Consider the following 16,089-nt stretch of genomic DNA (forward strand, 5'->3'; position numbering starts at 1 on the left):
AAATTCCCCTTCACATCGTTTACATGCAATCAAACTTGCTTAAAATGTGTGCTTTGGGCTTTGTTTTTGTTTTGCTAAAGGCAAAGAGGAGGGGGAAACAAAGAAAATATGTTATTATTCACTTAAAAGTCTGTTTGGGTCAGAGCACAGGTCAAACTAGTGGCTTTGATCATACCCTTACGGCTATCTCTAAATTACTGGAGGAAGCATGAAATGCAACTGTGAAGGAAGAATGAGGAGGTGTTGGTTTTTTTTAAGTTCACTTTTGAATGAAAAGCAATCATTTCACAAAAACCTCTTGATTAACAAAAGCAGCACTCTAAAACATTTCCAAGCCAAACAGATGAGCATGCCAGCCTGTAGGATCCCAGTAGATTCTTTGCCAAATTGATTTAAATCAACTAGTCTTTGCCCCACTAGGAAGCCCTAGCCATTTCCAAGGGGACTTACTTCCGAGTAAATACCTGTAAGGCCGTGGTGCAACACAGTAATAAACATGTTTTCCTTGGAAGAGTCACAGGCCTTGAATTATATACATCCTAGCCTTAGAGCAGGGAAGAAAACCCTCCTGAAGTCAAGGGAGCTTACATAGCTAGGGCTGGGTTGTATTCTCAGATTCATCCGTTTTGTTCTCTTGAGGTTTCTGTTTTATTTCCACTGCAATGGGGTGTTGCACCAGCAGATTTGCTTGCTCGCGTGTGCACAGTATTTACAAACGCAGTCTACCCAGCCACCCACCCCCAAGAGCAGACAGACAGCTGCCGGCAGCCTGCAGTTTGTATCCTTTTTGCAAAGCAGCTAATAACCACAAACCACTTGCATTTAACGCCAAACAAAGACGCCAAATTTAAACGGCTTATATAAAAGACGAAGCTCGAGGAAAGGAAAGTCCAGGGCTCCTTTTGTTACGCAACGACACTCGCTGCGAGATTGTCACTTCTATCCCACCCCCGCCAAACTTCTCGCAAACAGGGTATAAACCCCAGCGGGTTGATGAAGGTGATGGATTTCTCAGAGCTAACCGGAAGAGTCCGCGACCAGAAGGAGGAGGAATATCAAGAGGAATGGAAGAAATTTAAAGATTATTTCGTTAATATGTTAAGATAACTTAAATGGAATTACTTGCGAGTAACAGATTGGCCTAGGATTTAAATATGTGATGTTGTCGAATGATAAAAGTCAAAATGAAAAGAAAGAAAGATGTTAATGGATCAAGAAAATGTTATGTGAAACTAGTTTTGGAAAACTGCTACAATGATTTATATGGAAACTCAGCCAGGGGGATTCCAGCAAGTCACCCAACAATGATAACAAAAGTGGATTTTTTACAGTTAGGATATATGTTTGTTTGTTGATTTTTTTATATATATCTTTGTCATAAATTTGGAAAACCAATAATTTTTTTTTAATTTTCAATGCAAAATCATAACAAAAATTACAAACATTGAATCCAAAATAAAAAATTTTGGGGGGAAAAATAAACCCCAGCGGGGTCTGATCCACGCCACGAGCAGCCGAGGAGTCGCCCTGCTTGCTGCCCGGCGTCCCGGGTTCACACGCTGGCCGGGAAACTTCTGCGAGTCTTTAAAGGGCCAAAAAGTCCAGCCAAAGAAACCCGCCCGCCGCCCGGCTCCGTTTCCCAAGCCTTGTTTTCCCCTCCTCACCTTTCGCCACCTCCGCGCACAGGCGAAAGTCCTTCCCGGCGTTCATTGTTTACAGGCATGAAGCGAAGGCGGGCGAGGCTGGGAGAGCCGAGGCGGAGCGCGCTGGAAATGGCTGCGGGGCCGCGGAGACAACCAAGGGCTCCTCCTCCTCGCTCCGGAAAGTTTTCCTCAAGAAACGCGCTGCGGAGCCTCCGCCGCCGCCCACCGCTCCGAGAGCGCGCCCGGTCCTAAGCCCGAGGGGTGGGGGGGACTCGCCCGGCCGCGGGGAAGCGCAGGCGACTTGAGGAGAAAAGCCACCCCCGTCGGTGAAGCGGCTCTGGAGGCCTCCCCGCCGCTGCTGCCATTGGCTGGCGAACGGGGCAGAGCCGCTCCCGCTAGCCGGAGGCAGCAGCAGCAGCCGCCCTTCGCCTTCCGAGCGGGGCACGGCCCTGCTTCCCCCAGCCCAGCAGCCGCCGCCGCCAGGAGAGCTGGCCCACGGGGGGATACGCAGTAGCCGGGCTCGCCCAGGGACTTGGCAAGCCGAGCTCCATTCCTTGGTGGGCGGCTGCGGGTGGCTCGCCTCGCCGCCTGAAGCGACGCGCAGACTTGCGCACCGCCGGCCAGAAACCTCTCCCCTCCACGACGACATTTGAGGCGCCTCGCTCGCTTTTTCCCCTCCGCGACAATATCTGAGGCAGGCTCTTGCAGCTTCCAAGGGGCCTTGGACGAAGCCACAAAACTCAAAAAAAAGCCCCCCGCCACCGCCTCTTTGCTTTCCTTGGCCCGCGCTAAACCAACGCGAATTTCAATTAAGTTAGGCAGCCATTCTGGAAACTTCTGCCTTGCTTTTCTACTGCTGGGATTTGTTGATTTGAATGTAAGCGGCTGGGGGAGTCTGTCTCATTTTTATCGCGGCCCCGTAGCCATCTTGAGTCTCCTCAGAGAAATAGGTGGGATGTGGTTTGTTCCAGACTAAAACAAGAGAGCAACAGATGGCTAAGGTTTCACAAGAGGAAACATTGGGTGTGTTTTAACAAAATAATGGGTTTTTTTTTTAAAAAAACAACAACAACAGAAGTAAGAGTTCTCATATCCCACCTTTACGCAATATGAGGTGCTCAAGGCGGCTCCCAAATACGGTGGTACCTCGGGTTACATACGCTTCAGGTTACAGACTCCACTAACCTAGAAATAGTGCTTCAGGTTAAGAACTTTGCTTCAGGTTGAGAACAGAAATCATGCTCCGGTGTCACAGCAGCAGCAGGAGGCCCCATTAGCTAAAGTGGTGCTTCAGGTTAAGAACAGTTTCAGGATTATAGTACTTAACCCGAGGTACCACTGTACCCTCAAAACATTTTAGCTGGAAGGCATTGTTGGAGAATAATGCAACAAAACACCACCACCACAAACTGGCTTATAAGTATGAAACCAAATTTACTAGAATAATAGCTAGAATAGGCTTGTAACCATTCAAGCAACAAACATACTGTACTAGGGTGCCATGTGCAAAACAAAGCCTGGAGATACTGTAAACATGGAGTGGATAAATGTACAGCTTGTATCTACAGTATCTCCAGCCTTTGTTTTGCACATGGCACCTTAGTACGGTATGTTTGTTACTTGAATGGTTACAAATCTATCTCTATTCTAGCTATTATTCTAGTAAATTTGGTTTTATATTTATAAGCCAGTTTGTGGTGGTGGTGTTTTTTTGCATTATTATTACTGTCACCACATTTGATACTTTGTGTATATTGTTTGAGAACACTCTTTCACATGCTCCAGCATAGCTTTGGCAAAAGTTGCAATGCATAAGTACAGTTTAGATTTACTTCTGTGGAACCATGCACAGGATTGCACAATAAAAGCAGGGGGCTGTGCAATTCCTAGTATGGTTCCTTGGAAGCCACACAAGAGTCTCTCTCGCAACCTCAGCCCCTTCTGTAAAATGGGGGCAAGAACCCTGATTTAATTTACAGGCGTATGGGGTGATAGGGGAGGGGTGGTACCTTTGGGGTGACTGACTTCTTTTGGGGTAGGCACTGAAGCATTTTGACTTCCCAAGCACACTCCATTGTCTCTAGAGGCAGATGTATGCCAACAACAAAGTTACAGGTTTGCTAAAACAGTTACAATATGGTTAACTTCTGAACAATTCATAGCACTGTATAAACACTAAGTATCACCTCTTTGGCACCTCAGCGTGAGCAAAGTGCTGTGCAAAACCTCAAGAGTTTTATGGTATGGCTTGCTAACGTTTCCATTTTAACGAGAGCAAAAACATAGGGAGTAATTTGCTAAGCGCACCCAGACGTTTGAACTAGCGTCCTAGTCCAATTCTCTCTCTATCAAAGCTTCCACATGTGAGCTGCTTTCCCATAAATCAGACTCCCACCTTTAAATGTAGAAAGGAGGGGAACTGATAATGCATGTTGAGATTTACAGTGCATGGATTCCCCTGGAAAAGAAAATGGCACTGGGGGGGGGGGGGTGATTCCATAGCTAGGAAATCTAATAAATGAATTGGCTTTTTGTCAGCAACAGGGAAACTGGCTTGTGTGATGCTTTGTGTTTTATTTCAAGTGACTGTCAAGTGTTTATCTCGTGTTTTTACTATTCTGCTGGGAGCAGCCCAGAGTGCCCGAGGAAACCCAGCCAGATAGGTAGGGTATAAACAACAACAACAACAACAACAACAACAACTGTTGTTATTTCAGATTAAAGAATGATGCACACATCCTGAGAAAACCTATAGCAGTATAATGCAGCAAGATGTGGTGAATTGTGACCTCAGAGGGGCACAGGGAAGCTTTCACACTATAGAACTTTACTGTGAGACTTGCCACGGATGAATGGAGTATTGCCAGGATCTGCCCTTCCTCATAGCTCATGGTGAAGATCCTAGTTTCAATTCTCAGCATTTTCTGGTAGGGCTGGAAAATATTTCTGTCTGAAACCTGGGAAGCTGCTGGTGGCCAGCAGTGATAGTACCAAGCTCAACTGATCAGTGGTCTTACTTAGAAACTTGCCTATGTTCCTAAACTTTTTATGGGGAGGGATATACCATTTGCAGACTAGGGGAGGAATGCATGTGAGATACGATACGATCATCTTTATTGTCATTGTCCCATACAGAACAATGAAATTGAAAAAAAATCTACATCAGACATTCAAAAACCAACAAGCCTGCTATCCCAGCCTGGTTAACCCTCTAAAAACTCTGATACTCCATAATTAAATATAATATACTCGCACAGAGACTACCTTACACTGCGTTTATCCAAAAATCACATTTGGATAGAAACTGTTTCTCAGGCAGCTAGTCCTAGTCTTTATAACCCTGTACCTTCTTCCAGAAGGCAGAAGCTGAAAGAGATCGTTTCCGGGGTGCATACTATCCTGCACTATCTCTGCGGCTTTCTTATGACACCTGGAAGCATAGAGGTGTCTCAATTATGAAAGCACAGCCTTTTTAGAATTACATCTTTTATTTTTCTTCACTTCTGCATGTTACACACACGTCCTCATTTTGCTGCGCATCAAAGGGAAAATCCATGGGTAAAAAGAAAACATTGTGTGCTTATTTGTTTGTAAGCTGAGGACTTGCTTCTTCCCAAGCAAGTGGCAGAATATTATGAAAGAAGTATTAGCAGTTTTAAGACGCTAATTGCAGGGTGTGGAGATGTTGTTTTAGGGTGCTAACTTTAAAGGAATGCTCATGGCAGAACATTTTAACAATTCCTTACCACACCTATTACTATGAAAGAAACCAATTGTAGAAATAATAATGTTTAAACCCTTCCATAATAGATGTGTCTACAGAGGACAGTTTCAAAGGGAGAGCCAAAAATGGACACTTTTCTTTAGGAGGGGGTCAATGTTTTACAGTTTCTTCAGATATCAAATATTTGTTTTAGCATGCTAACTGAAAAGTACTGCAACTCGCTTTATATACCATACCAAAAGCTAAAGGTTTGGCACAATCACAATCTCTTTCATCATTACAACCACCTTCTTAATGACTACTCTGAGTAACATCACTATTTCTGTTTTAGTTATCCAAGATAACTTGCCCAAGGTCTCTGTTCTCAAGTAATGTCACAGCACTCAGGGATCCAGGGTCCATACTAAAAAAGTAAGTGACTTTAATGCATTTACTGAAGTGCAGATGTAAGCTACAGTGTTTTTGATAACTATCACAACATTGATAAAATGGTATATGACCCTACCTTTGCCCATTAAGATACATTCTACTTCCATAGTGCAACACACCTGAAGCCTAAGAGGAACAAATAGTTACATTCCTTATTTCACTAGTCACTCTTTCATTTTGCATCCATCCACAACTAATTCTGAAAGTTCTTTAATTTTGTTACACATTTGGGAAGAGCTCCAGCTCATTTTGTGCCTTTGAGACTTCAGCACTTCTGTAAAGCAGTTATCAATATTTACAGGGTAAGTGCTGCAGTTAAGAGAGTGACTAATGGGTGTCATGAGAAAGCCTTGTAATAATCAGGACAGACACTTAAAGAGCAATATCCTTGAGTTATGGAACACTTTGTACTAAGTAAATATTCACAAATGGGAAATCCACTCTGACCCAAACCTGAGCACACTTAATTCAGCAATAAGCCTCACTCAGTACACTGGATGTACTTCAGAGTAAGGGTGTATAGGATCGGGCTCCATGTTTTTTGGGAAGGCCAAGACTGTCAATATTAAAAGACTTCTTAGCCCTCTTCTTCTTGGGGGAAGGAACCACCAAATATTTTGGTGTACTTGAGGTTTAGTTAGGATCTACACAGGTCATTTTCCTTTTCTTTCTGTATGTTACCTGTTCCATACATATATTTTCAAACCCTTGTAAAAAGCCCCACCAGCTGCAATATAACTCAGCATTCTTCACAGCAATGCCCAGGCTTCTACAATTTACATCCATTTTTAAATGGTCAGTCAAAATTTGCCCATTGATTTCAGCAAAATGGTTCTTATTTTGCAACTCGGGTGACTTGCTGTAAGTAGATTTGATCAGATCAGGGTCTCCAGCCTCCTTGTCCTCTGTGCCACCAGTTCTGGTTCCTCTGAAAACCAGGTACATTTGCCTCTGTTGATGAAAAGATGCCCTCTAGGCTGCAGCTCCAGCTTGGATGGCCTAGGTAGGATAATGATGCCTGGCACATTCCTAGTCCAAGAAAGCAGATTTCAGAGGAGGTATCTTTCTGCCTTTCCTGCCAGATGTGCTTGTGTACTTCAGGCAAAGCTCAGAATTGCATCCTTTGCTCATGTTGCTGTTACGGAAGTACGAGTCTTTTGCAGACAAAGAATTCTTACAGGGATAGAAGGTTGGAGCTGTGATTTTTTTTTTTGTGGCACAGGGCTCTCAACCATGTACTTAAATAGTAAAGGTAAATTCTGATAGGCCCAGGATGATTCCTCTCATGTGGAGGAGCTTTATGAAGGCATGCTGATATGTGTGTGGAGCCCTTTCTCGTGTGTTGAAGAAAAAGATGGTGAGAGGTGGAGCATAGCTGCTGGGTGCATAGGTCAGGGGGCTAGCCCTTGGAGCCCCATGACCCCCTTACACATCCTTTGAATGCCTGAGGAGGTCACATGAACATTCCTTTATAAACTGATGTTGATCTCCTCTGAACCATGTGGTGTATCCTACAGAAACCAAGGGGAGCAATAGTATCTTGCTGTGTTATCATTTCAAAAGCCCATCTTAACAGCTTACTTCAACATATTAGGCAAGAGGCCAAGACGGAGGCAAACTCTGCAGTGAGCAAAATGCATTTGATCCAATATTAAAAGGCCTTTAAGATAGTGCTCAGAGCAGTCTGCAGTCTGTGACACAGGGTGGCTGCCTGCAGTCTTTTGGTAGGTGACACAGGGAGGCTACCAACAGGCAGTGCAAGTCAAGATGCCTCTGGTACAAATCTTGACATGGTTTACATATTTAGGAAGGCCATTCTCAGCCTCCCCCTATCAATAGTAGAAGGATAATACTGGTCCTTCATACAAAGCGATTGTAGATGTGAAATACCGTATTTTTTGTGCTATAAGACTCACTTTTTCCCTCCTAAAAAGTAAGGGGAAATGTGTGCGCGTCTTATGGAGCGATTGCAGGCTGTGCAGCTATCCCAGAAGCCAGAACAGCAAGAGGGATTGCTGCTTTCACTGTGCAGCAATCCCTCTTGCAGTTCTGCCTTCTGAGATTCAGAATATTTTTTTTCTTGTTTTCCTCCTCCAAAAACTAGGTGCGTCTTGTGGTCTGGTGCGTCTTATAGAGCGAAAAATACGGTAATTTGAGCAAAAGCTGCAGATCGCCCCCTTTAGAAATGCACTGGCTGGTCCCTTTCTAGTCCCAAAATCAAAACAACAAACACTTAGAGCAGGCTTCCTCAACCTCAACCCTCCAGATGTTTTGAGACTACAATTCCCAGCATCCCTGACCACTGGTCCTGCTAGCTAGGGATCATGGGAGTTGTAGGCCAAAAACATCTGGAGGGCCGAGGCTGAGGAAGCCTGACTTAGAGGAACAGGGGAGAATCTTAGAGGAGCAAGGGAGGGCATCTAGCTAAAGCGTATAGGATACAGAAGCCAGCTTTCATTGTCTGCAGCAAAAGTAGCATGTTTTGATGCCAAGTGATGCAGATTAGCCTCTTAGAAGCATCCCCTTGAAAAGCTAAACAACTGGGGTTGCTTTGTGCACCCTGTTATAGGAAAAACGATTGATTGATTGATTGTCAAAGGGATCTCTTCAGAGAATGTCTGGGTTGCACTCAACTGACATTTCATCACCAGGTTATAGGGGAAGCAGTTCATGAACCTTTGGATTAGATGGCCCTTGGGTCTCTTCCAACTCAAAGATTCTATGATTCTATGACTTTGTGACTTCATTTAATAAACTCAGATGCCACAGGCAAGAACCCAGCCTTAGGGGTACAGCTGAACTTGGGTTTGAACTTAGAAGTTCAAAAATAAATGTGAAAAGGGAACCTTCATGCGCTGATTATTTATAGTCTATTAGCAAGATGCCCTTTTCCCCCCAGCTGAAAGGGAAATGGCTTGACTTTCCAAAAATAGCAAAATAAGTATTGATAAATTTAGGCCGTTGGGTACCATTTCATTTACAGATTCCTAGTCAAATCAAAGTTCTTCTTTTGCATCAGATTTGTTTTTGGATTCTGGAATAACTTATGTCAGGGAGCATGCTGCTGAGCGACATGTATTGGGATTATCACGGAGACACACTTTCCCTGTCCATCATTGCAATCTTCTATTACCAGCTCAACACCAAGAAAAATCAGAGACATATTCTCAGGACATGTGCAAAGTCCCAGCTATACTGAGCCTTTTTGTAACATTTATTCTGACACAGAAGCAATCAGAGTGAATTTAACTCTACACACATAAGAGTCATGCATTACTTAGGCCAGGGGTCGGCAACCTAAGGCCCATGGACCACAAGCGGCCCATGGGGGTCATTTAACTGGCCCATGGACCCTCGCTGCCCGCTCAGTTGGCTCCCATGCACCGTGCTAAACCAGTGTAGAGCAGAGACCACCTTTCGCGATGCTGGCCGGCTTCCCATTGGCTGCAGGAAGCTCCTGTAGCCAATGGGAAGCTGTGCATGCCTCCTCCGCAATGGAAAGAAAATAGCGCATGAGTGCGGAAATAGCGCATGTGTGTGCACTCGTGCGCATACTCTGGCCCACCGCGGCATCTGCGGGACTGTGGCCCAAGCCACAAAAACTTTGCCGACCCCTGACTTAGGCTCTCCCAAACTGAACAAAAACCACTAGCTATATACTATGGCCTGCCAAAGGATTTGGCACACAGACATACAATCTTTTTTTTTTCTTTTTTGTGTGATGTAAAATAAGCAGCAAAATGGGCATACCTAGCCCATGGCTGCTGTGCGGAATGTTGATCACAACTTATCTAGGCCTGTCACAAGATCAGACTGACATAACAAATGACCTTTTTATTTGGACAGGACCAAGTCACTTTTAAGTGTCGGTACGCCCATTTGAAGAAGTGCTGTAAATATCCAATGCAGAAAATATCCGTAGTAAACATTGTACTACCATGAACAAACAATGCAAAGCCCTGTAAATGAAAACAGAACTTTCCACCCAAGCAATGCAGAGAGAGAGAGAGAGAGAGAGAGAGAGAGAGAGAGAGAGAGAGAATGCTGTGAGTAAATAATGCCTGGGTTTTTCCGAAAATTGTTTTGGGAATTTAATTCACAGACTGTTACTTATTGTTGTTACTAGCCATTTGTGCAGCATCACTTTTAAGAGGTAATGTGCTTTACAATTATCTCCCACATGCCTTGCATCCCTTTTCAGAAAGTGAGTGACATTCCTGTTCTATGGATGGACAACTGGAGAGACCTGACCAAGACAAGAGTTTACAACCAGGCTTTAATTTTCTGAAAAGGTTCCAGTATATGTAACATATATCAGGGATCTGAAACCAACTGCACTTTCTAAGCCCTGTGTTTATTAGCATGCATAAAACAAGAGCATGTTGAGAACATAATAGATGAAACAGCCCTCAGATGTTCCTCCATCATGTTATCCCGCAAAGTGGGGGCTTACAAAGAACTGGGGAAATGAAGGGAGAGAGAGAAATGTTAAAAACCAATAGTATTAGACTGGGCACTAGGAACACTGGGACTAGAATGAGCAGCTTATTGCTTATCCAGGCCTGAGCCTCAAGAGCCTAGCACTATGGTCCAATTGCCTTACAACCTACCCATTGCTACAAACATTTTTCCTTAGGCAAACCTAGCCAGACATGCAGTTGTTGACATACATTGATCTCTTTTAAAGCTAATCTTAATTGTTTTAAATTTTCTAATTGCTTTAAGTGTTTTTCATTGATAGTTTTAATATCTCTTGCAAACCACCAAGAGGTTCTATTACAATCAAGTAGTATAAACATTTTGTTAAATAAAAAATAAAGCACCAAGGAGTTTGGGGCTTCAAAAGCCCTACATGATTTAAAATATCTAGCTCTAAGCAATATGCTATTCATAACTCTTGCAATATTTATATGGGCATTTACATGTACCATTGATTACATGCTGTTCATAAAAATCAAAACATTATTTATACCCTCTTTCAAAGAACAATAAAAGTGGAAGGATAAGAAAACACAAAGCTAGCTGTCAACAGCAAATTCGATTCAGCAGCTATAAGCAGTCCAAAGTTTAGATAGAAAAAGGCTTTTAAGACTTTGGGTGGAAATAAAAGCTACAACAGCAGTTTAAGGGATCTTTTAATGCCACATCCTTAGTTATGTTGTATTCCTAATATTTTGTATTTCCCCCTCATGTTTGATTTCCACATCCACAATGCAATATTATATTGAATTCAATCCTTCACTGCTTTCTTGCAAGAAGATAAAACAAATAGGTGCATGGTGCTGATAAAGCACATTTCCTGGACTCAAAAGATTTTCAGTTTAACTGTAGTGAAAACTTGTGCAATTTTTCATCATCTAGATGAAGCCTTCTCAATATAAGTTCCATTTTATACCCAGGACTCGGCTATACAGCTGCAAATAAAACGTTTTGGGTGTGTGCATTATACAAATGTGACACTAGATGGCAATGGTGAGCTAAGGCAAATTCAATATATTTTTCAAATCATTTCCCTCCCAAAAAGCATTTTCACAACATTTTTTATATGTGTGTAGATTCCACCCAAGATGCAGAGACATGCTGAATTTAAATGCTTTGTATGTTAGATGGGTTAAATTGAGTCAACTGAACTCATGATTGCAACATTGATTTAAAACTGCCAAGGAAAATGTTTACATCAAATCACTGGTTTCAGCCTAATTTTCCAACTTATATTTTTCTTCAACAAGCCCACACAATAATTGGCTGAAATGATAATCAAAGCAGTATGCATTTATAACTAAGCAGAGCCTTTTAATTACTAAGGAGTATAATCTGAAATCTCTAGGTACATTAGTCTTCTAGGCTTTTGCACTGCAGAATTTATATTTGCTTAGAGACAGAGGAACAACGGTGAAATTGGCTCTCTTTGCACCCATATAGGTGCAAGGAAGATCACTACTTGAAGAATAAGACCCAAACTACATTGCTATTTAAAGTGCTCTTCTGATCACTTGGGAATCTTGCCACACAGGTCATGGCTTCAGTTTTCAGATATCATGGGCTGCATCCAGATAATTCTGCACACAGAACAGGGCTTTCCCACCTCTTTCTTTCTTTAGCTCCCTGCTGCTCCTAAGGGTTGGGGGAACCTATTTAGAATGGCACAGGATCGGGTTATAGAGGGGAAATCTGCAGAAATCAAGGCAATCCCCTGTGTGTGGGGAAAACTGCCATTGATTCATGCAAGCAGACCTTTGGGTCTGTTCTCATGAGTCTAAACTTTCATACATGTTTCTTACTTTCAGAGTTTCACTGAAATGACTGTAATTGAAGGCTCAATACAGCCGAATGTGTGTTAACATCCAATTTAAACTAAAATTAGCTTCTTTGTTTTGATTTTTAAAAAATCCACTCCATTTTGTGCAGATAAATTATGTATGCATCAGATCAGAACAATACACAGCGTTTCCAGGAAAAAGCTGGAGGAAAAAGAAAGCAGATCAATCAAATAAAGCAGAGATGCTGTTCAGTAGTAGTTTGCTGGCGGCCTTTGATGATTCCCCATCTATCCAGCATGACAGGCTGAGACAGAAGAGCAACCATGTGAGTGAAAAGAACCTTGAGTGTTATTCAATTCCAGAACCCTGCCCAAGCCTTCGTTTGCCTCTTTAAAATATGTTTTGTAACCATGGTCAGAATGTAGATTCAAAAAAATTTTTTTGCCACAAGCTTTCTATACTACCCTTCAGCAAAAATGGCTGTATGGTGGTTTACAAAAACAAGGTAGTATGAAAACAATAAAGCCTAAGAAATAGAAACAAAAAATAATAGTCCTCATCAGTTACATAACTTACAGCATTATGAAAAGGGGACTTCCAATCTATCAGCCTCTAAAAGCCCGGCAAAAAGGTGTTTGTTTACCTGGCTTCTAAAAGAACATAAGGGAGGGCATTCTGCAGATTATAATTTTTGTAGGTGTATTATATTATTATACTGTAGGTATAATTTTATGTACAAACATATATACACACAATAAAATGTTGAAATCTAAAACATGCAGATGGAGAATCATGTTGTGATTCATAAGGTTAAGGCATCTCTTAACTAGAAAAGAGGAATTTCAGCCTACCATTGTTTTAGAATGTTTACACTGATGTGATGGCCTGTGTAGTGCCATATTGTAATATATCTATAATATATCTACAAGTGGAAATGTTTACCTGGATTCTGCCCCAACAAACAACTAGTGCAGGAAGGTATGCAATGCAACTTCCGGATCCTTTTCTCTCCTCTCTCCATGCAACCCCTAAATCTGTTCTGGGTCCCACCCCCCGCCCCCACTTTCAACCCACCAGACTTAGGGGTCACCCAAAAGTCTTTGTGCTAGCGGAACTCTTTAGCTGGATACTGTCCCTCAGTGGCGTAGCGTGGGGAGTGCAGCGGGGGCCGGACGCACCGGGCACAACAACTGGGGGTTAGGGTTAGGGGGCGTAAATCCACAGGTTAGGGGGCGCAAATCCACGGGTTAGGGGGTGCAAATTACTTCCCTTGCCCCGGGTGCTGACAACCCACGCTACGCCACTGCTGTCCCTGGGTTTGCATCTCTCTGCTCAGCCATGAAACTCCCTGGGTGATGTTCAGCAAGTCAATTGTTTCAGACTAACCTACCTGACAGGGTTGCTGAGTAGATGAAATGGGCAGAGTCTTCTGTGACTGTACTTAACTGTCAGGGGTCCTTTACCTTTACCTTTTTAAAAATATACTGTACTGAGAAGCTTAGAACTACTGCATTACTCGGAAGAGTGCTACAGAGTCCTTCCCACCGTAATGACCACCAAGGTGAACAAGGGTCTGGAAAGCAAGCCTTATGAGGAATGGTTGAAGGAGCTGGCTATGGTAAGTCTGGAAAAGAGGAGACTGAGTGGAGATATAATAGCCATATTCAGATATCTAAAGGGCTGCCACGTGGAAGATGGAGCAAGCTTGTTTTATCCTGCTCTGGAGGGTAGGACTTAAACAAAATTACAAGAAAGGAGATTCTGACAAAATGTGGCCAGCTGTCATGGATGCTTTCGCTGAGATTCCTGCATTGCAGGGGGTGGACTTGATGACCCCAGAGGTCTCTTCCAACTCTACACTTCTATGAAGTAGGGAGCTAGTGACAAAGCAACCTGGAGGTCCTTTTGCCCAGGATTTGTATCATCAAGACAGTTTTGAGTCATGTTAAGCTTCCCATAAGCACCCATTGAACAGGCAACAATAAAGAGGTCTTGTTTATCCTACACAGGCACACCGACTCTGCGGAGGCAGCAATTTCCCCCAAGGGCTCATAACTAGCTGCAGGAGGGGAAAAGACAGTCCCCCCCCCACTATCTCTATACAAAAGGCAATGCACAGAATTCTAAGATTTGATCAGAAATCAGGATAACACCCACTCTTCCTGATACTCCTCCTCCAGGAAGAGTGGATTAAATTGAATGATTACTTAGTTAAATATGTTAAGTTAAATTAACTGAAAACAGCTTGCAGATACTTACTTGGCTTAGGATTTTATTTATGTTAAGTGATGAATTAATATGTTTAATTTCATAAAGCGAAGATCTAAGGATGTTAACGTTTAAGTTCAATTTTATAAGAACTGTGATTTGGAAAACCATCAAAAGGACATGCAATGAAATCCAACCATGGGGAAGCAAGGAAGTCACTTAACAAGGTTAATAATTTTCAATAAGGCTATCATTTATGTTTGTTTGTCTTATGTGTTTGTTTGTTTATACTGTTGTGAAAACCAATAAAAAAATTTTTTGGGGAAAAAGAAGAAATCAGGATAACACCAGGGGGTGGGGGTGGAGGAGAACGTCTGACCTATTTGCATTCGGAGGCAACAACAACAACAACAACAACAACAACAACATTGAGAGGGGATCGGGAGCTCCCTCGTGCATCAGATTTTCAATCCCAAGGGATCGCGGGTAGCGCGCAACGTTTGGAGACGCGAAGGAAGCCCGGGCATTGTTTACCCCGCGCGCGGACGCAAAGGACAACAACAACATTGAGAGGGGATCAGGAGCTCCTTCGTGCATCAGATTTTCAATCCCAAGGGATCGCGGGTAGCGCGCAACGTTTGGAGACGCGAAGGAAGCCCGGGCATTGTTTACCCCGCGCGCGGACGCAAAGGAGAGCCGCGGACGCCGCGCATCCGGGCGAGAAATCCGCGCCGCGAAGTAAACTCGGGAGGCCGATTTCCAAGCGAGGGAGGCGGATCTGCGAGTCCCCCCCACCCCCGGTTGCACCCATCCCAACACACCCCCAAAAACAGCCGCCCCATCCCAACACGCCCACCCCTCTCCCCGATCCGCACCTGTGATCTGCAGGTAGAGCTCTCTCCGGAGGGGCCGCGGCGCCGGCTCATCCGCCTCCAGGACAGCGGGCAGCGTGGCCGAGCTGCGCGTCTTTTTGACGGCCGGCGGCGGCGGCGTGTCGGGCAGGCTGGCCGGGGCCGAGTTTCGCCGCCCGCCCGCCGCCGAGGTCTTCCGCTTCATGGCGGCGGCGGAGGAGGAGACGGCGGCGGCAGCGCACCGGCGCTCATCCCCGCCGCTTACCCCCCTCGCGGGGCTCACGCAGCCCAGCGGGAGCAGGAGGCGGCGGGCGGCGGGACGCGCCGGCGGCCGTCTCGGCCAGAAGCGCCGCCCCGCTCGGCTCCCAACCGGCCGCGGGCCGCTGCTGCTGCTGCTGCTGCCGCTCCCGCGCTCGGGCGCCGCTCCCGCCTCATTCGGGCGCTCCCTCCGCCCGCCCGGCGCTCATTGGCCCGGGAGGCGTGACGCCATAATCCCCCAGGCTCGGCCCCGGTGATGTCATAGTGAGAGACGCCTGAGCACCTGCGTCTGGTGGGGGGGGGGGTCAAGGCGACAAAGGGGCCTCGACATTCCTCTTTTTCTGTCCGCGCATTCGTATAGAATAGGGGTCAGCAAACTTTATTTTTTTTCAAAAAAAAAAAATATTGGTTTTCACAACATTATAAACAAACACATAAGACAAACAAACATAAATCATAGCCTTATTGAAAATCGCACTTATTAACATTATTAAGTGACTTCCTCGCTTCCCCTTGGTTGAATTTCATTGCATGTCCTTTTGATGGTTTTCCAAATCACAGTTCTTATAAAATTTGAGTAGTTTAAAAGTTTAAAGATTATTTACAGAAATACTGCAAAATTAATGAATGTTAAAAGAATGGTGGAATGAAGTTATATGGCTTTAGTAGAAACGTTATAAGGATTTAAGTATAAATAGATTAATAGAATATTATAG

At 44.1% G+C, this 16,089-nt stretch overlaps 1 protein-coding gene across 12 annotated transcripts in view; it reads right to left on the reverse strand.

Annotated features, from left to right (window-relative positions):
• CDC14B (cell division cycle 14B) overlaps window positions 1–15,546 on the reverse strand; it is a 57,844-nt gene extending 42,298 nt beyond the window's left edge. For 8 of the 12 annotated variants that reach the window (XR_014503070.1, XR_014503071.1, XR_014503072.1 and 5 more), the window contains exon 1: window positions 15,140–15,542. Coding sequence is in view for 8 of the 12 variants with exons in the window: in XM_083404087.1 (XP_083260213.1) it covers window positions 15,140–15,320 (181 nt within the window). In the remaining 4 variants the exon portion in view is untranslated. Of the gene's footprint in view, window positions 1–1,664; window positions 2,244–15,139 lie in introns of those variants that run through there. The other 4 variants (XR_014503069.1, XM_083404082.1, XM_083404083.1 and 1 more) reach the window with 4 other exon arrangements.
• Window positions 15,547–16,089: the final 543 nt, after the last annotated feature.

The sequence above is a fragment of the Podarcis tiliguerta genome, assembly GCF_965153285.1.
Source record: "Podarcis tiliguerta genome assembly, chromosome: 11".
In the NCBI taxonomy this organism is placed as follows: Eukaryota; Metazoa; Chordata; class Lepidosauria; order Squamata; family Lacertidae; genus Podarcis; species Podarcis tiliguerta.